This window comes from Emys orbicularis, chromosome 22, assembly GCF_028017835.1.
Source record: "Emys orbicularis isolate rEmyOrb1 chromosome 22, rEmyOrb1.hap1, whole genome shotgun sequence".
In the NCBI taxonomy this organism is placed as follows: domain Eukaryota; kingdom Metazoa; phylum Chordata; order Testudines; family Emydidae; genus Emys; species Emys orbicularis.
Window position 1 is genome coordinate 6,929,089 of NC_088704.1, and position 25,237 is coordinate 6,954,325.

General features: G+C 50.8%; 1 protein-coding gene across 1 annotated transcript in view; it reads left to right on the forward strand.

Moving 5' to 3' along the window:
* Nucleotides 1–22,022, forward strand: part of LOC135893499 (protein-arginine deiminase type-1-like) — a 36,639-nt gene extending 14,617 nt beyond the window's left edge. Inside the window, exons 4-16 of the mRNA XM_065421330.1 lie at nt 680–741; nt 2,286–2,403; nt 4,842–4,967; nt 7,392–7,570; nt 9,281–9,384; nt 9,977–10,100; nt 10,942–11,049; nt 14,118–14,269; nt 16,524–16,668; nt 18,227–18,320; nt 18,402–18,481; nt 20,731–20,856; nt 21,789–22,022. Coding sequence (XP_065277402.1) covers nt 680–741; nt 2,286–2,403; nt 4,842–4,967; nt 7,392–7,570; nt 9,281–9,384; nt 9,977–10,100; nt 10,942–11,049; nt 14,118–14,269; nt 16,524–16,668; nt 18,227–18,320; nt 18,402–18,481; nt 20,731–20,856; nt 21,789–22,022 — 1,652 coding nt within the window. The remainder of the gene's footprint in view (nt 1–679; nt 742–2,285; nt 2,404–4,841; nt 4,968–7,391; nt 7,571–9,280; nt 9,385–9,976; nt 10,101–10,941; nt 11,050–14,117; nt 14,270–16,523; nt 16,669–18,226; nt 18,321–18,401; nt 18,482–20,730; nt 20,857–21,788) is intronic.
* The last annotated feature ends 3,215 nt before the right edge of the window (nt 22,023–25,237 follow it).

Here is a 25,237-nt window from a genome sequence, read left to right on the forward strand (position 1 = left end):
GCTTCCCTGCAGATCCTCTGAGCCTGCAAGCAGGACCAGGAAGTAGCCACCTCCTCCTCCATTCCCATGCCCTCTGAATGATGCTCACTTTGTTTCTCCCACTATCTTTTTTTGATCAGCTCAGTGGACTACCAGACAGAGAACCACCATTTGGTTAGACCTAATGTCTACTATTGACTAGGGGTCCAGTAAGGAGCATATGGTCAGAAATCTGGGGGGGGAGGGAAGGAACATTCGCTGAAGAAGGGCCCCTTTAAAATATTTCATCACTGCAGGCAAATATTTTGGTGTTTACATGCCCATATTCTGGAAACATTTCTTCCTGCTTTCACTGTACTTAATCTTCATTCAACAACAAAAGGCAGATATCAAAGAATCATTGCATCCATGAAATTATTTCCACCCGTGCTTTCCTGCTCAAGGGACCAAAGATGGCAGTAGAGAGATGAAAATCATAGGAAGTGGCAGGAAAAGGCTGGAAGATACAGATTCTGAATGGAGACCTGGGGAGTCCTGTTCACACAGCCCTGTCCTGTTGTGTGTGTCGAGGGTGGGGGAGTTGGTGCTGTCCAGATATGGATGGATAGCATTAAGGAAGCACCCAAGAAATCAATGCTTTGAATGTGTTCATTCTCCTGCCATCTGGGACCGGGGCTTCCGTCTGCCTTTGTGATTTCAGATGTCTCTCTGGATGCCGACACAGACCGCAGCGGGATGGTGAAGAGCAATGGAACCAACAAGGTAATGAGACTTATTTCATAGTTGTAAGCAAGGAGCAAGGTAAAGCATTCGGCATGGAAACACTCTGGGTGGATCCACTTCCATTTCCGTTCCCAACAGGCACCAGCAACCAGAAGCTGACAGTGACAAAGGATGTGTGTGGAGACAGGCTGTTTTCTGGATCTCTGAAGAAGCCAACCTAGTCCCAGTATTGTTTTTCCATGCCCTGCCACTATGAAACCATGGCATTGGCCCTGTGCAAAATTCTCCTCCCTGCTACTCCAGTGCAGAGTCAGGGGTCAGGAGAGCAGAAGTAGCATTAGAGAAAATAATTTGGCTCCCTATCTTTTTCCATCGGGCTTGAGATTTGCTAGGGACTCCATCCATCAACAGGGTTGTGCAAAAAGAAAGAAACTACCCCTGGATCGGTGTATTTGCTGCGGGTGCCAGCTTGCTCCATGCCTAGGTTAAAGAGTCGGATGCCCAAGTTCCCAGTGAATGTTTGTTCATGGAACAATACAGGGATAGATTCACCCCGGCTGCTCTCCTGTAGGGACTCTCCCCAGGGAGGGCAAGTAGCTTCCGCTTTCCTTCAAACCATGTCTACACTAGAAAAAAAAACAACCATGGGTTAACTGAGGTTATGTCTACACTAGCACTTTTGTTGGTACAACTTATGTTGCTCAGGGGTGTGACCCCCCCCCCCCCCCCGCGAGCGACATAGTTTCACCGACAGAAGCGCCGGTGTGGACAGCACTATGTTGGTGGGAGACGCTCTCCTGCCGACATAGCTACTGCCACTCGGCGGGGGTGGTTTGATTATGTTGACAGGAGAGTCTGTCCCATCGGCACAGAGCGGCTCCGTGGGAGATCTTACAGCGGCGCAGCCGTATCAGTACAGCTGTGCTGCTGTAAGCTCTCTAGTGTAGACATGGCCTAATTTGGGTTGAAATGCTAGTGTAGGCCCGGCAGTTGTAGTTTTCATACAAGTTTAATACAGGGCTGAGATCATGTGTTAAAACTACAACTAACTCCCTTGTCTACATTAGGGTTTTAGCCCATTAGTTTGTTAACATGTTAACATCTATTTTCCTAGTGTAGACATGGCTCTGGGTTTTTGCCAGCCAGGGGCACCCTTAGAGTATGTCTGCACTGCAATTGGGAGGTTTGATTGCTAGTCCCGCCACCCAGGACTCCCATACGTGAGTGGCCACCGAGAGTCTTGGCCAGACAGGGCTAGTCCATGCAGCCAGCCATGCTGCTGCGACTTCACAGGTATTGTTTCTTGAGCTAGCTTTGCTCTCAGGAACGTCTCCTCGTGCGGCAATCACCTTCCCCACGCGTCGGAGACGGACCCGTCGCTGGAGGCTGCTCTCCGGATGCGCTGACCCAGCACATCCGCTGCACACGCCTGACCGCACGCACCCCATCACAGGCGTGGCCACTCGCCCTGAGCATTGCCAGGGCTGTTAGGAGGGAGGAGAGGAAGGGTAGATTCCGGGTGAGGAGGAAGAGGGAATTCAGGCTCCGTTTTTGTTCCAGATCCCTTTGTGTTTCCTCTACAGACGCAATGGACGTGGGGCCCTGACGGGCAGGGAGCCGTGCTGCTAGTGAACTGCGACAGGGACAGCCCGGGTGCCAAGGATATGGACAGTGCTTACCAGTATGTGCAGTCCTATACAGGTACTCACTGGGAACAGACCTCTGCTCTGGGCCAAGCGTTAGACAGGTGCAGGGGGAAGTCTGAACATGAGCCAGGCCAGGCCAGAGCTAGATTGATATTTCATGGGCCAACTCTGTCACGTGCTACCACTACGATTCCAGCGCAGGTGAAGTGAGTTTCAGTGTGTAACACCCGGCGATGGGATCGGACAGTCCCTCGACTCATGTCTCCAACCACGGCTACTTGTCTTTTGTTGGGGGGGGGGTCCCCCTTTCTCTGCACATCTCCCCTCCCCACTTAGGGCTCATCTACACAGGGAAGTGAGTGAAAAACAGCTAGCGCGGGTATGAATTTGAGTGCGGTGGGTATTCGGCACTAACTCCCCATGTAGGTGCTCCTTTCCTCACGAACAGTGCCTTTTATGCAGTGTGGCTTAATCCACTTTGGAAGTGTACTGACCTAATCTGCACAAAGGCACTCATAGTGTGGAATCGGCGTGTCCACACAGGAAACTCGTCTGGAACCGCTATTTGGCTATTCTGCACTAATTAGGGGGGACTTTTTCCCCATGTAGACAAGCCCTTAGATGCTATCCTGGCTGGGAAAACAAACGGAGTAGACAAACAGAAGTGGGAGTCTAATATCTTAACCTCATGGCTTCAAAAGAGGCTCCAATTTTCAACCTTTGACCCATGCAAGCAGTGACCCGCCCCTGCTGCTCCTAGGCAGAGGCGCAGCAGGCGGCTCTGCATGCTGCCTTTGCCCACAGGCACCGCCCCCGCAGCTCCCATTGGCTGTGGTTCCCAGCCAATGGGAGCCATGGAGTTAGCACTCGGGGTGGGATGGGGGCAGTGTGCAGAGCTGACTGCTGCACCTCTGCCTAGGAGCAGCTGGGCGAGGTTGTGGGGAGCTTGTGGGGAGCTGCCTGAAGTGAGCATCCCCTGAATCCGGCACCCCACACCCCCTCCCGTGCACCAACCCGCTGCCCCAAGCCCCCTCCTGCACCCAAACTCCCTCCCAGAGCCTGCGCCCCATACCCCCTCCTATGCCCATAGGCTCCAACTTCCACTGTTCCTAGTGGGTGCTCGACCCCACCCCCGCCCCTGGCCCCGCCCCTGCCCTACCCTCGCCCTGCGCCATTCCACCCCTCCCTCCAAGTCCCCGCCCCTGCCCCGCCTCTTCTCCGCCTCCTCCCCTGAGTGCGCCCTGGAAAGTCTTAAGCCCCGCCAAACAGCTGTTTGGCGGCAGGAAGCACTGTGGGAGGTAGGCAGAGGAGCAGGGACGTGGCTCACTCGGGGGGGGAGGAGCTGGGGTAGAGGGGTGGGGTGGGGTGGGGAGCTGCCAGTGGGTGCAGAGCACCCACTAATTTTTCCCCCTGGGTGCTCCAGCCCCGGAGGCACCCACGGAGTCGCCGCCTATGCCTGTGCCCTAACCCCCTGCCAGTCCTGCGCCAACCGGACTTTCAACAAAGATCTGAAATGCTGGTTTATAGACCTTTCCAGTTGGTGAAGTGCCTGATAAAATAGCTTTTACTGTATAATAAAAAATAAATATAAAGTGAGCACTATACATGTTGTATTCCATGTTGTAATTGAAATCAGTATATTTGAAAATGTGGAAAACACCCCAAAATATTTATATAAATAGTATTCTATGATTGTTTAACAGTGCGATTAATTGGGAAAGTCAAAGTTTCAAGGCTTGAGATTGAAAACCTCCACAGGTCACTGTGATAAGATACTTGTCTTCACTTTCAAGGCCTTTCACAACATATTCCTCCCACTCCCCCCCAATCATCTCTCATTCAATATCAAAAGGTTAGGAGTACTTGTGGCACCTTAGAGACTAACAAATTTATTAGAGCATAAGCTTTCATGTAGCCCACGAAAGCTTATGCTCTAATAAATTTGTTAGTCTCTAAGGTGCCACAAGTACTCCTGTTCTTTTTGCGGATACAGACTAACACGGCTGCTACTCTGAAACCTATCAAAAGGTTGACTCCCACCTCCAATCAGCCCATGATGGCAGCCTCCTTTGCCCACTTGCAAAATTTTCAAACCAGCACCTTCATGCTTTCTCCCAGGCTGCCCCTCACGCTTCAGAGAAGCTCCTCATAGACATCTGCAAAACTAACTCATTCTCCTGCTTCAAACCCTCCTTAAAACTCCCCTCTGCCAGAAAGCCTACAGAAAACTGGACAACGGGTGGGCTGCTGGTGTTCTGAGACCACTGCCTGTCACAATGACCAGTGTTGTTTCATTGTTTCCTTGTATTCCCCTGTCTTACTGTGGTCTCTTGTCTCATACTTAGACTATGAGTTCTTTGGGGGACAGGCAGCTTTGTCTCTTTGTTCTGTGTTTGTACAGCTCCTAGCACAATGGTCCATGACTGGGCCTTCTAGGCATTATGATAATACAAATAATAATAGTGGCTAATGCCTATCTCTTCTCTTTCCAAGATCTTGAAGACATGTCACTTATGATCCTGAGGAGCCAAGGCCCCAATGCCATCTTTGCTGACTACAAGTTGGTTCTTCATGTTTCTGTGTCCGATGTGGATAAAGTGAGAGTTTTCCATGCCAGTGGTGAGTATTTAGCCTTCCTGTCTATGTAGGGGCTTGGGTGGCCCCATCACCAGAATATCTGAGCCACTCACATATATTAACGAGTTTAGGTGGAATTCGCTTGAGTGCCTAAATGAACTAGATCCATGAAAGTCAACAGCGCTCGGATGGCTAAGCAGAACTAGACAAAAAACAGATGTTTTGATTTGCTGAAAATTTCTAAACATAAAAAAAAAATGTTTGGGGTCAAATGAAATGTTTCATTCAACCCCAAATAAAATGTTTCTTTCATTTTTGAACATTTTCTGACTTTTGGAAAAACTTGGAAATAAAATTAAAGGACATTTCAAACCGGAAAAGTCATTTTGAATCAGAAAACTGAAAAGTTTCATTTTGAAAAGGTCAAAATCCAGAACTGTGGATTTTTTTTGACCGAAACAATTCAGTGAAAATTGACACAAATCAGCAACATGCTTCGGTGTCGCCCAATCTGGATTTTTTGCTGGAAAAAAGTTTTTCCCCCAAAACATCCCCCAGTTCTACTTCTAAGGGTACGTCTACACTACCCGCCAGATCTGCGGGTAGTGATCGATCTATCAGGGATCAATTTATCACGTCTAGTGTAGACACGATAAATCGATCCCCGATCGCTCCGCCGTTGACTCCTGTACTCCACCGCGGCGAGAGGCGGAAGCGGAGTCGACGGGGGAGTGGCGGCAGTGAGGACCTAAGGTAAGTCGACCTAAGATACGTCGCTATTCTCGTAGCTGAAGTTGCGTATCTTAGGTCGATCCCCCCCCACCCCCCCAGTGTAGACCAGAACTAAGACATTGTTCCGCCATCTGTCTCCAATACCACACGAAGCAGGAACGTACCAACCCCAATGGAGGCGCTTAGAAATTAAGGACCAGACTGGGAAATGCTTTACGCTGCCAACAGTCCCCCTCCTTGGTGAATAACTGATTGGCAGTGTGAGCAAGGAGTTTAAATCTGGCCCCACTCAGGGACAAGGAGTCTGTGAGTAGAACAGTGTAGCTGCAGAAGCATGGGCTACTCGCCTAAGTACAAACCCGTAGGAACATACATGGGGCAGCTCCCCCCAGCCGCCGTGGCTACACTACTGTCTTTTAGCGTGCTAGCTCAGATGAGAGTTAGCACAAATATTTCTGCATGAGCTGGGAATCACACCCCTACCTCCTAGTGTAAACGTACCCTGTGGCCGAGCCAGAAACAGAATCCATCTCTCCGGAGCCTTAACTCCAAGACCATCCTTCCTCCATGGCAGTCTCTTGAAGTCCAGTGATCTGACAATACATTCGGCGCATGACGCTACAGCTCTCAACCGCCAATATCATTCTACATCTGGTTTCTCTGGCTTTGTAATTTTTCTTGATAATTTAGGCGTTTCGTGCCATTTCCTGTTCCTTCGACTCATTTTTCCTGTACAATTTGATGTCCTCCGAGTTTAAAGGTATTTCCTGTCCTCTGAGCATCTCTGCATTCTCTTCCGTTAGCCCTTTTAGAAGATTGGGTTACAAGACAGTTTGGGTTATTAAAAAAAAAGAATAATGCTTTGTTTGAAGCAGCCTGCTGAAATTTCAGAGGGCAAGGTCTGCTTCTCACACCAGCTCGTCTCCGACGATTAACTGGGTTTGACGTTCCATTAGGCATTTCTAAGCTCGCCTGGGGCAGGCCTGACTGCCTACAGAGCCCAAATACATATGAGTGGTGAGCATTGCTCTGCTACACGATTGCCAGCCCGCCCACCCCACCAAATCATGATGCAAGTCAGTTTTTGCAGGACAAACTTCAGAGGTGGGTAGTGTGACCCAGGGGAACAAATACACGGCTGGTATCCAGGATGGCCCACGTTCTAATCCTGGTACTGCCACTGACTCATTGCGTGAACTTGGATATTAGGGAAAACGTTTTCACTAGGAGGGTGGTGAAGCACTGGAATGGGTTCCCTAGGGAGGTGGTGGAATCTCCTTCCTTAGAGGTTTTTAAGATTAGGCTTGACAAAGCCCTGGCTGGGATGATTTAGTTGGGAATTGGTCCTGCTTTGAGCAGGGGGTTGGACTAGATACCTCCTGAGGTCCCTTCCAACCCTGATCTTCTATGATTCTATGAACTTGGGCACGACACTTAGATCAAAGCTGGGCAAACAGATTCTTATTTCAACACCTAAATCCATGGCTGAGTGCTGAGTCCCTGCAGCTCCCATCCAAAATGAGGCCATGGATTTAGGAGGCCAACTTTAGACAACTCACACTTGAAAATTTTGGCTCCAGGGTGTCCAAAGGAATATTAACTGTATCCACTGGATAATGCAGGAGACGCTCTCCTTTGGTATACACCACCTTCTTCCCACCTTCCCCTGGCCGCCCCGTCCACCCCGGGAAGTGTCCCGTTCACACTGTGGTGTGTATTCCTTCCTGTCCCTAGGCAGTGGCTCACTCGCCCAGTACAAGCATGTGCTGGGGTCGCATAAACGCTCCTACGTAGTGGATCGTCCCAGCGGAGAAGAAGAGGACACCTTCTACGTCGAGGGATTGGCCTTCCCGGACGCTGACTTCTCAGGGCTGGTTTCCTTCAGCGTCACCCTGCTAGAGGTCTCCGATAAGGTACGATACACTCTTGGACTCTGGGCAGTAGAGAGAGATGTTTCTAGCTGCAGCGCCTTTCAGCCAGTGGAAGGATGATCACGTAGGGAGGCAAGGATCAAGGACACTGGCCAGGCCAACGTAGTCCCCTTCCCCAGGAGGAGGGTTTCGGAAAGACCAAAAGGCTCAGACAAATTAGAAACAACCCTGAATTTCCAGCCTCCCAACTCTGGCCAGGACTTTCATTGTGTTGAACAGGGGTTCCCAGAACCTGAGCTTCTGGTCAGTTGCTCAGAGAGGAACCTTCCCTTGGGAGCACTTTTTGAGCACATCAGGAAGCATAAAACAGAATAAGGTCAATTCAACCAGCCTCTCCCAGATGCCCTATGAGGTGGACTGGCCTGTAACACCCATCTACCCCCTGCAGCCAAATCTGGCACCCACTGGGATCTCCATGAGGAGAACCTGCTCTAACCCCAATCAATAACTTTCCCCTGGACAGTTTGGTGTTTTCCATGGCTCTCCCCTCGAGCCCTGTTCTGGCTGAAAGGAGGGGGCTGCTGGCTGAACCCCGAGTCTGAATGACCATCATTTTAAAGGGCCATAAACACTACGTTTGATTGTGCTTGTTGCCAGCTTGTGATGTGATTAGGGATCCGTGTTTGTCACAGAGGTCGCAGGACGTCACGGAGGTCGTGTTAGTCACGGGAGCGACCGCAGCTCGGTGGCTCCCGGCACCAATCCCGGGGCAGCTGGAGGAGCGGCTGCCCCCACCCCAGGGGCTTTCCCCCCTTGACAGTGGCTGGAGCGGCAGCGAGGCCCCCAGGGCTTTCTCCCCCCCGGAGGCTGGAGCGGCAGTGGGGCTCCCGCCGCACAGCTGGTGTCACAGGCCCCCACGGGGCTCCCTCCCTGCAGCTGGTGCCACACCCCCCCCCCCACACACAAGATTCAATCAGGGGTATTTATGGTATATGTCATGGACCGGTCACGGGCTGTGATTTTTTTGTTTCTTGCCCGTGACCGGTCCATGACTTTTGCTAAAAATACCCGTGATTAAACCGTAGCCTTAGATACGCTGGAGGGTTCCCGGCTACCCACGCGGCAGTTAACGCCCTGCCCCTACCCACATTCATGGTTCGACATTGCCAGGGCTAGAGAGGAGCTCAGTTACACCAGGACCAAGTGTCGGTTACTGTGCAGTGAAGACAGGACCTCCTGAGCACGTCTATGTCATTAGGTTAGCCAGGCCCCCCAGCAGAGAGAAAACACATACAGCAGAGGTTAAACCAACTCAGCTCTCCCTGGCGAGCCCTTCCAAAACTCAGACTGTGGTTGCAGCCTATTTTCCCATGGGAAGGGGCTTGGAGTGGCACTGGAGAAGACCGCTCCCTGCCGGTGGGGAAAAGAAAGGGTCATGAAAAAGCCATGAGAATGGCCAGCACCCCCTGCACCCTGCGTGGAGATGGCCTCCTAAGCGAAGTGGCAAACCAACTATCGGGTGACCCTCCTTAGCTGCACACTTGCAATTTAAGGGCGTTTCTTGCCAGGAGCGCTCCATCTTCTGCTCGGCTTGCTCTGCCGTTCGGTTCCCGTAAGTTCTGTCACTGCTGCGGTGCCCCCTAGTGGAGAGTAGTGCACAGCTGGGTTCTGAGTCCTTCATTTCGGAGCCTTCAAAGACCGGGTTTTGCTTTTGCTCGGGGCTCAGTGATTTTCATCTCTTGTTGCCTATAGAACGCACCAGACACCCCCGTTTTCACAGACACCGTGGTCTTCCGGGTGGCCCCGTGGATAATGACGCCCAACACCCTGCAGCCTTTGGAGGTTTTTGTCTGCAGGTGAGAGCGATACGACTGATCATTTCAGTCACCAGTCCATATTGGGGTGGGGTGGAGTCCGCAGCTCAGAGGAGCACAGAGGGAACATGTGTATCACACTCACACAGTGTGTTACGCATCCCAGTACAATGGCCCGTATGCAGGAGAACAACCTTCTACTGCTGCCAACTAACAGACTTGCTCCTTTAGTTCAAGTAGCACAGGTGTGTGTACTACGCAGCCAAAGATTCTCCTTGAGTATTGTCCTCCACCCCCCTACCCACCCCCGGACAATCTAGCCCCGTCTACAGGGGAAGACGTGTTGCAGGCTCGCTCTCCTGTTCTCCCCAGTCCAAATGTTGAAGAACCTGGACCTGCTGCCACTGGCATCCATTGAAATAGGATGAGGATCAAGGCCCCCCCATTTGTCATGCCGCCGTTTTGCAAAGTTCCTCCTTCCACAGGAGCTAAACATTTAACAAACGGAGCAGCCTGTGAATGGGGAGCGCAGGGCACAGTTTGGATTCTGGCTGGGTCCCTGTGACCCATTCCCCGTAACGCATTGACCCCTCTGCTCCATGTAGGTTCCTCTCTTTACTCATTTTCCTTCCAGCATGGAGAGAGACTCCAACTCTAATGGGGACTTTTTGGAGGCTATGAGAGCCCTAGTGAGGAAAGCCAACTGCAAGCTGACCATCTGCCCTGAGGTTGAAAACCAGCATGACCGCTGGATCCAGGTAATAATACATGACTCTTACCTAGCACTTTTCATCAGTAGATCCCAAAGTGCTTTATCACGATCTCCATTTTACAGATGGGGAAACTGAGGCACGGGGCGGCAAAAACCAAGCTCACCCAACAGGCCAGGGATAAACCCAGGTCTTCCAAGTCCCAGGCCAGTGCTTTGGCCACTAGATCACACTGCCACTCAGAGTAGCGTATCACCACTGCTTCCTCAAAACCCAAACCAAGCCAACAGGGATTAGGAGCCTTATCTGGGGCCAGAATCAAATAAATAAAAACTGGTGACATTCATCGGTAGGTGGTGTTTTGATCAGCGGTTGGATACTACGTCAATCAGGACTATACAAATGACGCCAGATAGGTAGCTGGACCCTGCCAGCCACCCCTTCGCTGTCAGCAATGACTCTCCCAGCTGGCATTACCCAAGGCATCATTTTCCAGGCACTGGGGGAGAAAGGAAAACCACGCTCTCTTGTCATGTGGGGTCTATTTCATATTTGTGATCCTCCGCTTAATTAACGCAGCCTGAAGGGGAAGGACGAGGGTTCATAGGCCCTGCGGGAATAGCATGTATCAAGGATGGGATTGAAGGAGAGAACAAGGTTTGGCATATACAAGTGTAAGCCACTGGTGAGTGGGTATTATAGGCCCCCCTGGAGTTGTTGCCACCCCCAGCTATGTGTGCAACCGGCAGTTCAATCCCTGGCGTGTCCACCACCAGGGCACCCAAACACCCCCCACACACGCTCAGCCCACACCACACGTTCCCACTAGCCAGCGACTGATAGCGCTGCTGCTGTAAGAGACCCCCTCCCCGCTTTCTCCCCACAACAGGACGAGATAGAGTTTGGCTACGTGGAGGCTCCCCACAAGACGTTCCCCGTGGTCTTTGACTCCCCCCGGGACAGAGGCCTGAAGGATTTTGCTTTTCGAAGGATTCTGGTTTGTAACTATTTTTTGAAGTGGCCGAGAACAGACTCTCTCCAGGGGGTTCCTGATCCTGGGGGCGGGGTGAGGTTTGGCCGCTCGGTGTCATCCAGTCTCCTGGAACTCACCGCCCTGGAGAGGGGATGTTGCTCATTTGGGGTCTGCTTGGAGGGTTCCTTCTGACTTTGGTGAGTTTACTCATCGGGTGTCCATGTGCAGATTAGAAGTTCTAAATGCAGAAGCACCATTCAGCACACATTAATTAGAGCACACGTCCGAGAAGCAACTAGCATCCATTAAAGGCCCACTGCGCTAACCCTCAGAAAAACCCTACTGCTTGCAATAGATGGGTCAGACAATCAAACCCAGGGCAGCAGTCTCCTTTGGCTTACCTCCATTGTACAGGGCCACAACCCCACTCACTTCAGCGGGATCACTCCCAGGTTAGCCTCTGATGTCCCAGTCTGATGCCAGAGGACGGAATCACTCGTGTTTTACATCTGGCTTCTCTCCCTGCAAGGCCTGAACCCACAGACTCAGCAGGAGAGTTTGCCCTGGGCGGCTGTGTCACGGAGTCCCCGGGCGATGCTCTGGAACTGCTCCCCACAAAGCCAGTCAGGACTCTGGGGAGCCTCCTCTCCCTCGGAGCAGACCGTCTTCAGGGCAAGAAGCTCACACGGCTTCACCTTCCTGGGTCTGACCTTGGAGCATTCAGCATATGCCCCTCCGTGCGCTTCCCACAGCAAGTCCGCCCAGGCGGGGTCCTGGGGAAGCCAGAGGGTCCTGCACACACCCCCACTTCGCAGTCAGACGTGACTCTCAGCCAGCCAGTAAAACAGAGGTCTATTAGATGACAGGAACACGGTCTAAAACAGAGCTTGTAGGTACAGAGAACGGGATCCCTCAGCTGGGTCCATTCTGGGGCCCAGCGAGGCAGACAACCCCCGTCTGCCCTCACTTCCCGTCCCCAGCCAGCTCCAGCCCAGCTCCCTCACTTCCCGCCCCCCTCCAGCCCCTCCTTTCTGCCCTTTGTCTCTCTCCCAGGCCAGGAGGTCACCTGATCTCTTTGTTCACCTTTAGCTATCCCCTTGCAGGGGGGAAGGTCCCTGGCCATTTGTTGCCAGGAGACAGAGTGTTGGCCATTTATGCACACTGGAGACTTAAGAAATGCATAGGGGAAACTGAGGCACCCACACAGTATTCAGAGGAAACATTAAGAACAGTCCCACTTCGTCACAGGCTGATTCTAAGCAATGCCAACCATCAACCACTATGTCCTGTCCCCCCAAGCTTTTCTGCAGAGACTTCTCGCTGGAAAAGAAATCTCTCACTTATTGCAACAGAGCCATCCTCCAGAAAGGGCTAGAGAGCCCGGCTGTTCAAGAATTAATCCAAACAACACTTCACTGAACACAAGACCAAGCCCTGTGCAAAGTTAGAAGCAGACTCGCTTTGCTCTTTCCTTTCGCAGTTATGTTACACAAAGCAGAGGTCTGGCCACTCTTACCTGAGCGGGGTGTTTGTGCGCGTTTGTCTGTAATGCCTCCAGACCCAGGAGCATTTTGCGAGCGGAGACTATACTAACTTTCTACGTCCTGTGATGGGAGGAAGGGGGCTTGTGACTACGGATCTTTATACCCTCCCACACAGCACCACCTGTGCCAGGAACAGCACCACAGCCTCCCACTGAACCTGCCCCACAGTCACTTGGCCTCATATTCTTGGCTGTTGTCTTCGAGGGTTCATGGGCGGTTGGTGCTGGGGGCTCCATATTCCGTCCTCGCCTGGGGACGCTAAGGGGCCACTTGCTTTGATGGCTAAAACAAAAACACTTTTTTAAAAAAAGGTGGGGGAGGGGGTCCCGGAGTGGGGGAAGTTCCATTGGAGAGGGATGATTGGATGAAACTAAAAAGGGGGTGGAGTCAAGGGACTATAAAACTGATCTCCAACAGCTAGGTACATCAAGCTAATGCAAGTGTTAGTTCAGATTGGAGCAGGGGAGAAGTGTGTGATGAATTTTGTGTGTGTGTCTGTGTGTGTGTGTGTATCAATTATTTGCTGTCAGTCATGGGGCAATGAAAGCGTGAGAGCAACTCTACAGCCTGATGCGTGGGGCACCTCCAGAGGGTGAGGGAGATGCAAGTTTAGAGCCCTGTGCTGATAACACATTTAATTAGTTCTACAGAGTGGAAAAGTAGGGGGGGAATGAGCAAGAAAGAAAACTGTCCCTGTGGCTCAGTAGCTAGGCTGCTCTTTAGCAATATGAGAGATCTGAGTTCAAATCCTTTCTCTTCAGCAGGGCACTAAACCTAGGTTTCTCAGGGCCTGGGCTGAGAGTTATACGGAGACAAGCTGCTCCTCTGTATTTTGTGAATCTTGGCTTCTTGTTAAAATGCCCCAAATGGAATGAAAATTGGAGTCAGGTCAAAGGAAACGCATCACTCAACCCCGCTCACAATGTTTTGACTTTTCGATTCACCGAAAAATCTTCATTTTCAGTTCAACCCGAAACAGCCCCTTTTCCAATTTTCTTTGGAATCGCCAGCGAACTGAAAAATCCATCCTCTGCATAGCTGTACTCATAACCCCTTCTCAGACTAGTCACCAGAGGGAGTCAGAGAGCCATGCTGGACCAGTGGGGCTTAAACTAGCCCAGCCCAGCTCTTTCTCTGATTGCTTCTTGTTGTCTTACATCTCTCCCCAGCTGGGAACAAAAGCCAAGAACACCTGGGAATGGGTGGTGCATGTTCTGCCACTTCAGGGAGGTGCCCAAGTGTGATCTAGAGCTAGTATTATTTGGTTTCGCGAAGGAGGTTGAATGCTTACCCTCCAATGATAGGTTTTATTGGGGTGAGGAACTATTGGTTGAAAGGAACAGCGCCCCCTCCTGGCAGGGTCAGGATAGGAGGGGATTTCCTTGCCTAGAAGGTTGGCTCCTCTGCTCTTCCCCATACCCAGCCTGGGTAAGGATTATTTTAGACGGGCAGGTCAAGCCTTTAGCACATGCTCTGACCGCAGCTCATCACCGCAATGAACAGCGCGCCTAACTGGACGGTGCGTTGTGTTGTTCTCGTCCCCGAAAGGGCCCTGATTTTGGCTACGTGACCCGAGTACCTCCTCACGGACACGTCTCCAGCCTCGACTCCTTTGGCAATCTGGATGTCAGCCCTCCGGTGACTGTCCAAGGGAAGACGTACCCGCTGGGAAGGATCCTCATTGGAAGCAGCTTGCCCAGGTGAGGGAGGCGCATGAGGTCTTGGTGTGAGAGAGGATTAAAGGTGCAGCTAGCGGAATAAAGGCCCCGGGGGGAAAGCTCCCGCGTGGGGAGATGGAGGGGAAATTTGCAGATGCAGGTAGGTTAATAGCTCACTACTAATGTCTGCAGTGGTGCGACCGTCCCCTACAACCAGCACTGTCAGCTTGCTGCTGAAGCCTCAAAAACAGCAGAGAGAATGTTCACGTTCCCTCTGCTATCTGTCACTTCAGCTGCTTCAGGTCTGTTATCTCCTTAACATGGAAGAGGGTTTTTTTAACCACGTGGAGATGCAGCGTCTGAGCCCCCTTCTGTACAGAGATGTTAATGAAATCAGAGGAACTTACACACACCCCAACTGCCTCTAAAAGGCAAAGTCTTTATCATGCAATGGGAGGGGATGGGCAACAAGATCACACCCTGCTGTTTCTAGCTAGATACCATGCTTATATGGCTCCCATCACCACAGTATCTGAGCATCTCACAGTCTTTGATGTATTTATCCTCACAACGCCGCTGGGAGATGGGGCCATGCTATGGCCCCATTTTACAGAAGGAGAAATGAGGCAGGGAGAGCCAAGGTGACTTGCCCAGGGTCACAGGGGATGATTGTGGCAGAGCAGGAAGCTAAAGGCTGGTCAGCCCAGGCTGGCATCTGAACCACCAGGCCATCCTGGCCCGTTGGCCAGTATTGCCCCTCGTTTCAGTGGAGCACACTTCAGTGGCTTGCAGTTTGAACACACAACCTTAGGCGCCAGCCATCCCCAGAGCGAATAGACTTGATGACCCTGGAACGCACTTTGATAGAACATGGTAGCAGCAGGGGAAGAGCCTTATCTAATCCAACCGCCCTGAGTTACAGGAATAGGAAGTCTCCTGGAGCGTTCTTATTTAACAAGCTCCTGGGGTCACGTTTGCTCAGAGACGTGTATCTCCAAGCACCACCTACAGGTGTTCTGTCCAAGGAAGCAGGTCACGGCTCATCTCACCACCTCCACTGTTACCAGCCTGTGTAGCAAGGTAATATACTTACAGTGCGGGCTGGTGGACAGTGAAGCATAAGTGGAGGAAGAAGTGATTCCACTTACTTTCGTTATATGGACAGAGAGTGGGATCCCTGCCCGCCGACCTAGGAGACACCTGTTATCCCACCAAGAAAGCATTCTGCTTCAAATCTGCTGGGAGATTCACCAAGCTGGCAGCTCTGCAGAACCAGTAGATCCAAGTGACATTGTCAGTACCAGGGTCTGGAAGAACAATCCTGCTTCTTGCTGCGGAAGAATTCACCAGCCATGATGTTCGGCTAGAGGAAGGACCAGAGTGGAAGTCTGGTTTTTAATATCCCCACACTTGGAGTTGGAGTTGACCTCTGTGACTTTAGAATGGCTTAACCCAACCCCCCCGATCGGGACACCACCAACCGATGGAGACATTTGGATCTGAGTTCTGCAGCTTGGGCCCATTTCTCAGTTCGAGCAATGGAAATCTGATTGCTCTGCGACCCTTCCTTGCTCTGAGTCGCACTGATCCGAGTGGGACCGCTAGCATGGATAAGTGCTACTCAGTGGGTTAAGAGTGGGACCTAAATTCCCCATATAATAAAGTCATTCGAACTCCACTGTGCATGTCAACCTATTAGAGATCAAAATTAAAATATAGCGTTTACGGGCTTGAGTCCCCATTGGCTTGCACCCAATGCAGTATCATTTCCCCCCAGCGCATGCGTACAAGCTGCTACCATTCTGATGTCTACAGCCATTTTGCACTGGTGGGACTGACCCCACAGACAGCAGGGCAAGGGAGAGGCAGGCTCAGAAAAGGTTAAACGCCTGGAGTGAGTGGAGGCTGGTTTGCTCTGCTCCGAAAGGCTGGTGACTGGAACTCAGCAGCTGTTCCGGGCAGCCAGTACGAGGTGGTTCAGCTAAAACAAGAGGACTGAGATGTGCTTTGTGTAATAAAGAACCCTGCTTTACAAAGAAGTCTGTTCACTGAGATAAACACCCTCCCCCCCCTCCCCCCCATGAATCTGGCGTGGCGTTTACGTGGGACATTCCATGGAATCGCATTAAAAGAACAAACTCAGGCATTTGGAAAGGTCAAACAAAGGCTTTGTTTCAGAATAGCAGAGTATTGGCTGTTTTTATCAAGACAAAGCTAGTTACAAGGGAGGATTGGGAGTCGGGACTTCTGGGACTTCTACCAACTCCTATGTTCTCCCCTCCATCTGAGTTCCCAGGTCGGGCGGCAGGAGGATGACAAAGGCCGTCAGGGACTTTCTCTATGCCCAGAAGGTGCAGCCCCCCGTGGAGCTCTACTCTGACTGGCTGAGTGTGGGTCACGTCGATGAATTCCTGAGCTTTGTTCCAGCCCCCGATAGGAAGGTACCACTCACCAGGTGATGTTTCTAACCAGCCCTTCCCTCCCTTCCAGTCAGGCTTGGCGCTTGGAGAGCATTCTTCATCTGCGTCTCTGGAACCAATTTACAGAGGTTGGGGAGCATTCCTCCCATTTGATTGATGGGGAAATCGAGGCAGAGGGGAGGGGAAAGTGACTTGCCCAAGGTCAAACGGTGAGTCTGTGGCAGAGCTGGGAATAGAAAATGCATCTCCTACTTCCCAGCTTGGTGCCCTACCTACTAGACTGTACTGCCTCCTTTTAGAGGGGGAGAAGTCGCAGAATATGTGTCTATAATAGTTACACTCTTCCAGCAACTTAGTCTGTAAGCCACATGGATGTACATTTGGCTGTGTTCCATACTTTGAATTCCTCTAGTGACTTTCACCTGAGACTCTCTGCAAACATCAAATAAGCTCCGCAACCCATCTGTTAGGATGGGGAAATAGCGTTGCCATTTTACAGGTTAGGGAAACCGAGGCAGAGGAAGTGACTTGGCTGAGATGACACACTGACTTACCTCAAGGGCCAGCATCATGTAATAATAATAACATCTATTTTTAACAGAAAGTCTCTTTGCCTCTGTTACCTGATTCTCTTTGGGACCTTGTACAGCTCCAAGCACATGGCTGCATCCTGATTCTGCGATCACCCCACTCAGCAGAACCAGGCTCGTTACACTTCTGGTTCCAAATGCAGATTTTCAGCCGCAATTGCCTTTCATTTTTCTCATGCTTCCATGGGGGGAAAAAGCTTCCAATTCCCTGAAATTCCACCATCACTCATCATTTTGAGGGGGAGAAATCATATGAAATGAAAAGGAATGTTCTAGGAAGTTTGGGTCAGATGCACATAGTTTTAATTGTAATGTATATTTCAGCTCAATGGTTTGAGCATTGGCCTGTGAAGCTGAGAGTTCAATCCTTGAAGGGGCCATTTAGGGATCTGGGGCAAAAATCTGTCTGGGGATTAGCCCTGCTTTGAGCAGGGGGTTGGACTAGATGACCTCCTGAGGTCCCTTCCAACCCTGATATTCTATGATTCTAGTAGTGCTGTAATTGGGGGCCAGCTGTACCAGCACAAAGTGATAGATAGCCTGGCCCCAAATCATTCGCAATCTAGATAAGGCAGGTGGGGTGGAACAGGCAGGTCTGTAGCAGAGCTGGGGCTAGAACCCACATCTGCTGATTCCCAGGCCCCTACCTGGTCCATTGCCTGGATGTACTAGACCAAACAGCCGCTTGTGAGGGTCTTTTTTGGCCCCAATTTCCCCACTGCTGCTTCCGTTGGTTCCGCTCCCCCAGAGATAGCAACAGGGGGCACTCTAGTGTAGACAGGATTCCGGCAGCCAGTGGTGGCTGAGAGCATGCTCAGAGCAGGTCTGCGTGAAGGAACGCATCAAGTGCCGGTGAACACCAGTGCCTCGGCTGCATGAGCTCTCCCACCATTGTGTCACCAGTGAGGCTGAACCAGGGAGATGGGAGATCTCGGAGGGAGAAGTCTAATGGAGACAAGGCCAGACACTGACTGACTCTCTCCGTTAAGGGTTTCCGGCTGCTCTTGGCCAGCCCCGATGCCTGCTACAAGCTGTTCAAGGAGAAACAAAGAGAGGGGCACGGCAACGCGGCCCAGTTTGCCGGTGAGTGGCTCAGTCAGGACGCCTCTGGCACTCACAGAGGCCGGCAGGTGGGTCTCACTTGCTGTATTCCTTTCCTCCCAGGGCTGGAGAACGTGCAGACCATAACAATAGACGAGATGCTGGCTGATGAGACCCTGAGGAGTAACAGTGAATTCGTGCAGGTAGGAGTGGGGAAGAGGGAAGGCCTGAAAAGACCCCAGCAATACCAAATGCAGCACCCTAGAAGTCCTATGGCTCCCCCCTATTGAAGGAGCATGCATCCTCCTGCAGCTTGAGCAGATCAGCTCATGGGCTTTGTCCCAGAGTCACCTTGGATGTGATCCATGAAGAGGCTGAGGTCTGACCGGGGAGGAGGGGGGGTGAAGTTCATGAATTCCACCAAGTGCAGAGGGTCAGCTACCCATACTGAGTAATGCTCTTCATCATCATCACGGCACACCCCAAAAGGAGGTAGTCTCCTTGCAGATCAAGACCACCCCGGTCGATCTCTAGCTAAATCCTGAAGATGTTCTAGTTGGATGGTCAGATTATGTCCATCTTCTCAAATTAACCTCAAAATTCCCCACCTCCTCTGTGCCCGGGTAGCCCACAGTGAAAATGCCAAAGTCAGGGCAGGCTGCTCCCAAAACTGGTGGTTAACACTGTAGTTAGACTCACCAACCAGTCACAAACTGTGCTCCTGATCCCCCACACTGCTTATCAAGAAGCAAACCAAAAAGAAATCACACAGCCCCCTTTCTTGCATTCCAGTCTCAGGTTCCCAATCAGCAAATAGATCCAGTAAAGTGAGAAGTTATTTAAAACTCTACTCAGTATACAAAATGTTCTTCTGATCCCCAAAGGGCCAGCCACATTACCAGATCAATTCTAGTTTGGATCTTATCCAAGATACCATGCTGCCAGCCAATCCTTTTGTATCTAAAACTAAACATTTATTATAAAAGAAAGGAAAAGAGAAGAGAGTTGTTAAATGGTCAAAGGTATCAGATACATAATATGACTTCAGAGTCTGTATATCAGGTTCATAGCAGCATTGGTGAGTTAGCTGGCTTGTAAAGTCCCTCTGGAACACACCCAAAGCTTGGATGGGTCTATCAGTCCTTTGTTCAAAGCTTCAGATTGTAGAGAAGTTACTCCAGAGGTGAGAAGCAGGAGTGAAGATAAAATGGAGAAGATGCAGCTGCCTTTTTATATCCTTTGCCATGTGGCTTGAAAATCCTTTGTCCCAAACACAAACTCACAGCACATGGGCATGGAAAAGGTCTTGGTGTCCCTGTCCACAGGCGTGTCCTTGTCCCTGCATGTCCTGCTGACTCATAGGTGTAGCCCCTGGCTTCTCTCAATGGGCTCCTTGTAAAGCTGATTGTCCTTGATGGGCCATCCAACAGGGTAGATAGTGCTGATGCCAATCTGTCTGGGGGTGTCACCCCGAAGCACAGCACAAGTTTGAGATAGAGCTATATCACACATATTTATAACTCAAAATACAAAGATGATACACACTTATAAACAAGATGATCATACTTAGAAAACCATAACTTTTCCTCTGATACCTTACATGGCGTACCTTGTAAGATCATGGCAATTTTGTAATATTGCATCCGAAGAAGTGGGTTGTAGCCCACGAAAGCTTATGCTCTAATAAATTTGTTAGTCTCTAAGGTGCCACAAGTACTCCTGTTATTTTTGCGGATACAGACTAACACGGCTGCTACTCTGAAATTTGTAATATTGGTATCAATAATATTATAAATGGCCATACAGCATCACATCCTCTACCTAAAGACTACATACGCGACATGTCTGAGGGAGGGCATCTTTTATAGCAAAGCAAGGGGGGATTTCTAGTGGATAGCAAGTTACAACCTTCGTGCTGTAACAGCGGCTCCAGACCAGGTGCTGCGTAGAAAGGAGAGCAGAAAAGCACAGGAAAGACCAGCTGCAATGGAGCAGTGGTTTAAAGCATCTAATGGTACAAAAGGAGCGGAGAACATGGTATCTGGTGTCAGGGGGCCATGTGCAACAACATTCAGGTGGGGGGGGGGGCCCGGTGTGGACAGGGGAGAATGAGAGGCTTCAGGGGTCAAAGCTCATTGATCTGAACGGGAATCTTTCCATTGAACACAATGGGCTTTCAATCAGGTGCCTCATGGCGTTGCTATGTTGTATCCTCTTGCTTCAAGCTGATAACAGGGATGGACAGTACAGTGACTCCTGACAACATCTAGAAGGGGTAGAATATTTGCCCTGGGACATTAACGTATCCCAATAAAACTCCGCATACAGACTCCGGGGTTACCTGCACGTCTGTCGCTGCAAATCACAAGCAGCAGAAATACAGCGCTTTCGCTCCACGCTTCCCAACTGGCCCATAATCGCCTCCCTCCTCTCCAATCCTTTCTTTCCCCAGAGCTGCATTGACTGGAATCGACATACCCTTAAGGAGGAGCTGGGACTGACTGAGCAAGACATCATTGATATCCCTCAGCTGTTCGTGTTGAACAGTTCTCGAGCGGACGCTTTCTTCCCAGACATGGTGAGGGGACCGTCCTGCTCGTGCAGTTGCTTCTCATTTCTGTTCCATCCTCTGCATTGCCCATCAGACTCCTCTTCCCCACTTTGCTCCCCCCTGCCAAGCACTCGGTCCTTATCTTCCATAATTTCCCGCTCTTTCTCCTTCTGTCTGGTGACCTCCTGAACTCCTTCAGCTCCCATGCCCTCAGAGAATGGGTCTCAGACAGAAAGCAAAACTAGGGTGACCAGACAGCAAGTGTGAAAAATCGGGACGGGGGTGAGGGGTAATAGGAGCCTATATAAGAAAAAGACCCCAAAATCGGGACTGTCCCTATAAAATCGGGACATCTGGTCACCCTAAGCGAGACCTCCCCACTAAATGCAGGAAGGTTGAAAGGAGAGCTGAGCAAATGACAGATTTTTCAGTTCTGTGGTGATTTAGAAAAGTCAGGGGGGAAACCATTTTGGGTCGGACCAAAAAGAAAATGATTGACGTTTTCAGCACAGAGTAAAAAACAATGGTTGAGGGGTTGAAGGAAAAGTTTTGTTCCACTCGAAACGTTTCATTTTGATTCGGATCATTTTTTAATTTTTGAAAAACAACTTTAAAATAAAATGACAGGAAATTTCAAAGCAAAGAGTTGTTTCAGAATGAAAAATGGAAACATTTCCATGAGGAAAATAGTAAAATGAAAAGTTTTGATTTTGGGGGGATTAAAGATTTTTTTTTTAAATGAACAATTCTGTGAAATCAACACAAATTCATAAAACAATTGAGTGTCACTGAATCTGCATTTTTTAGTTTAAAAAAAAAAAAAGTTTTGGTTGAATAATTGAGCCCAGTTCTAGCTAAGAGGATAGGACACAAGACGGGGTTACATGTAAAACACTGGAGATGCTCTCGTGGGACCATGTCTGGCTGTTGTCCATCTGTCCCTTTTCTCCTGGCTGCAGGTGAACATGATCGTCTTGGGGAAACACCTGGGCATCCCGAAGCCGTTTGGGCCGATTGTCGACGGGCAGTGCTGCCTGGAAGAGAACGTTCGCTCCCTGCTGGAGCCGCTGGGCCTGGTTTGCATCTTCATCAATGACTTTTTCTCCTACCACACCCTATCTGGGGAGATCCATTGCGGCACCAACGTCATCCGGAAACCCTTCTCCTTCAAGTGGTGGAACATGATCCCCTGAGCAGAGGGGGTGAAACCCCAATCCCCTGCTCAGCACTTTTGCCAAACAAGGGAACATGGGACCAAGTTGATGCTAACAAACTCTGGACAAGGACTCCTGGAATCTGGCAATCTAAGAAGTTTTGTAAATAAAGAGAACACCATCCAAGGAAGCCCTAGACCCTAAGCTAGAAGCCCTAGACCCTAAGCTAGAAGCTCTTTCTAGCATGCTATGCCTTCATTACTCTCACACACCTGTTCCTGCCACTGCAGTTAGCGCTCAGGTGCCCTTTAGAGGTGCATGTTAATCACAGCTACACATACAAAGTGGTACATAATGCACAGCTGCACGGCCCAATTATTACTTTGCGTTTTAATATCCACCACAAACTCAGCACCTCCAGTGGATCCTGCTTCAGAGCTTGGTGTTTTAACCATAAGCCTGGTCTCCCCTCCCCCACACAGTGCCTACCTCTGTATCCGTTTCAAAACCTACTGACGTCGTTCCTGTATTATGGTCCCTGATTAGGGAGCCCGAACTGGGGAGCCAGGTCTCATTCCCAGCGCTACACGTGGCCTGCTGTTTGATCACGGCCAAGTCACTTCCTCTCTGTGTGTCCGGCTGTAAAATACTTCCCCTCCTTCATACGGTGCTTTGACATCCAGGGCTGAGAAGCCCAATGGTCATGCAAAGTATTATTTTGAAACTATATATCCTGAGAGCCAAGGAGAAAACATCTTTCCCCCTGACTTCCCTGGCAGGGCAGTGATTTTTAGCTGTCATAAAATCTCATTAAGAGTTTACACTGGTGTTGCCGAAGGACTGCTTAGGGCAACACAGTACATGACTGTGCAGTCAGATGAGGGCATTTCAACTAGCTGCCAGGGCTTTCTCCAAACGTCTCCTGTATTCTTCCATGTTGAATTTTGGATGTTGTAAATTGTTGGTAAGAGCTAATTTATTAATTACTAACTTGCCTTGAGTGTATTTGCACCTTATTGAGGCACAGCGTGGATGATCAGCAGGATTTGAACTCAAGACCTTCAATTGCAAAGCAGAAGTCTCGCCCACTTGAACCACAGTATGAGCTCCATCAGCTGATAGCAGTAGTGTGACACTTTAGGGGCTCACCCACACCAGTAAGGGGTTGTATCACCAGCCGCCCTGTAACCCTGGGTGCCTCTTTGCTGTGCTACTTTGAGTCAAAGCCCTGACCCCAGCCGCACTATAACCTCACCAGGGCTTCTCCCAGCCTGGGTCCTCCTAGCAGAGTGACCCCAACAAACCTTCCAGTCCCGAGTCTCCCCAAAGCCATCTCCCCTACAGAGTCCAGTCCTCTGCCTGGACCCGCACAACAGTTCTCAAGTTCACTGTCTTCAAAGAGACAGAGCCCACCCCAGCCTGTTAGTTTGGCTGAGGACTCACACTAAGACACAGCTCTGAGCTGGTTTTGTAATAAAACAGAAGTAAGTTTATTAACAAAGAACACAGGCGTAAGCGATGATGAGCGCGAGTGAAAGAGATAGGGAAGGTTACAAACAAAACACACTTCCCGGCGAGTAAAACGTAGCAAGTTACAGTCTTGGCCTACGCAGTTTCCTCACCTACCTCAAGTTCTCAGCATCCTTGGTCCTCCAGACTAGGGGTCCCAACTCTGATCGGCTCGAAGGGTGTCGCACCCGTCGCGTCCCCTCAGTCATGGTGACAAAATGGCTTTTGTCTCCGCTTATATCTTCCCAAAGTTCAGTTGTTGCTTTGCGTTTTAATAGTGACCACCTAAGTTCCCTCTAAGGTGCACGGCTGTGCAGGAGGCCACCAAGGGCCGCACATTTAACTCCCCCAGCCCCGGGGCTGCGGTGTGGCAAAGAGACACACCTCTTCCTCACAGCTCTGGGGCTGCGGCGGGGAGAGATGCTCTCCCCCAGCCCAGGTGCTACTACAGGGAGAGAGGGCTGGGGGGAGTCCTCTCTCTCTGCCGTAGCCCCGGGGCAGCCTGCACCCCAAACCCCTCATCCCCGGCCCCACCTCAGAGCCCGCACCCCCAGCTGGAGGCCTCACCCCCCACCCCAATCCTCTGCCCCAGCCCTGAGCCCCTTCCCGCATCCTGAACCCCTCATTCCTGGGCCCACCCCAGAGCCTGAACCCCCAGCCAGAGCCCGAGAGGGCACCTCAACACTCTGCCCCAGCCCTGAGCCCCCTCCCACAGCCCCACCCCTACCACGCATCACCTCCATATTGGTGCACATAGCAAAATTCATTCCGCACATGGATGGAAAAAGTAGAGGGAACGTTGGATGGTTGCTAGTTTTCCTCCACCACAAACCTCAGTTGTTCCTGGGGGTGCCACCTCCATCCCCCGTTGGGGGGTGCTCCATGGTCACCTTCCCCCACTTGCTCACCTGATGGCTTTGTTTACCTTGCATGCAAACGTGCTTTTCATTGTCCCAGGTTCCCCTTGGCTTAGTTTACATTGGAGACACAGAACCTGTGAAACAGCATTCCTTGGGCTAGGGCACGCTGGGCTTAGGCCCCGTCTGTCAAACATATCTGCGGAATGGATTTCCAGCCCGCCTCTCTAATTCGCTATGTGCCGCCCTGATAGGGTGACCAGATAGCAAATGTGAAAAATCGGGACGGGGGTGAGGGGTAATAGACGCCTATATAAGACAAAGCCTCAAATATCGGGACTGTCCCTATAAAATTGGGACATCTGGTCACCCTACGCCCAGACACACATCACACAATAGTATGAATGGCCAGTGCGTTACCAGGCTGCCTACGACACATCATACGACACCTTTTAGATTCGAATGATGACAACAGCGAGCTGGGCAATGAATGTGGCAGGCCTGATGAGAGTTATGGGGTGCTGGGCCCTCTGCCAGTGGGGCTCCCTGGGTCAGTTATCCTCTAGGTTGCTGCTCCACTAGAGAGGAGCAGGACGTGCCCAGCCAGCGTGACACATGGCTCTCTGCAGGAGAGCTGCACTCCGGTTCACATGGTGCTCAAGGGAGGAAGTGAAAATGGACCTTCCAGGACTGGCTGCTGGGGGACAACGCTCATTTAACAGCAAGAACCAGCAGGGTGTTATAGTCTCCTTCCCACTCAATGGGCCCTTAATCACTGGATGCACCGTGTGCTTCAAGCCGTTTCTCTGCCTTTATTAAATCATCTCCATTCCCAGGCAGCCTCAGGAGAGAGAACTCTTGCTCCCCGACAGAGACTGGTCCGCCCTT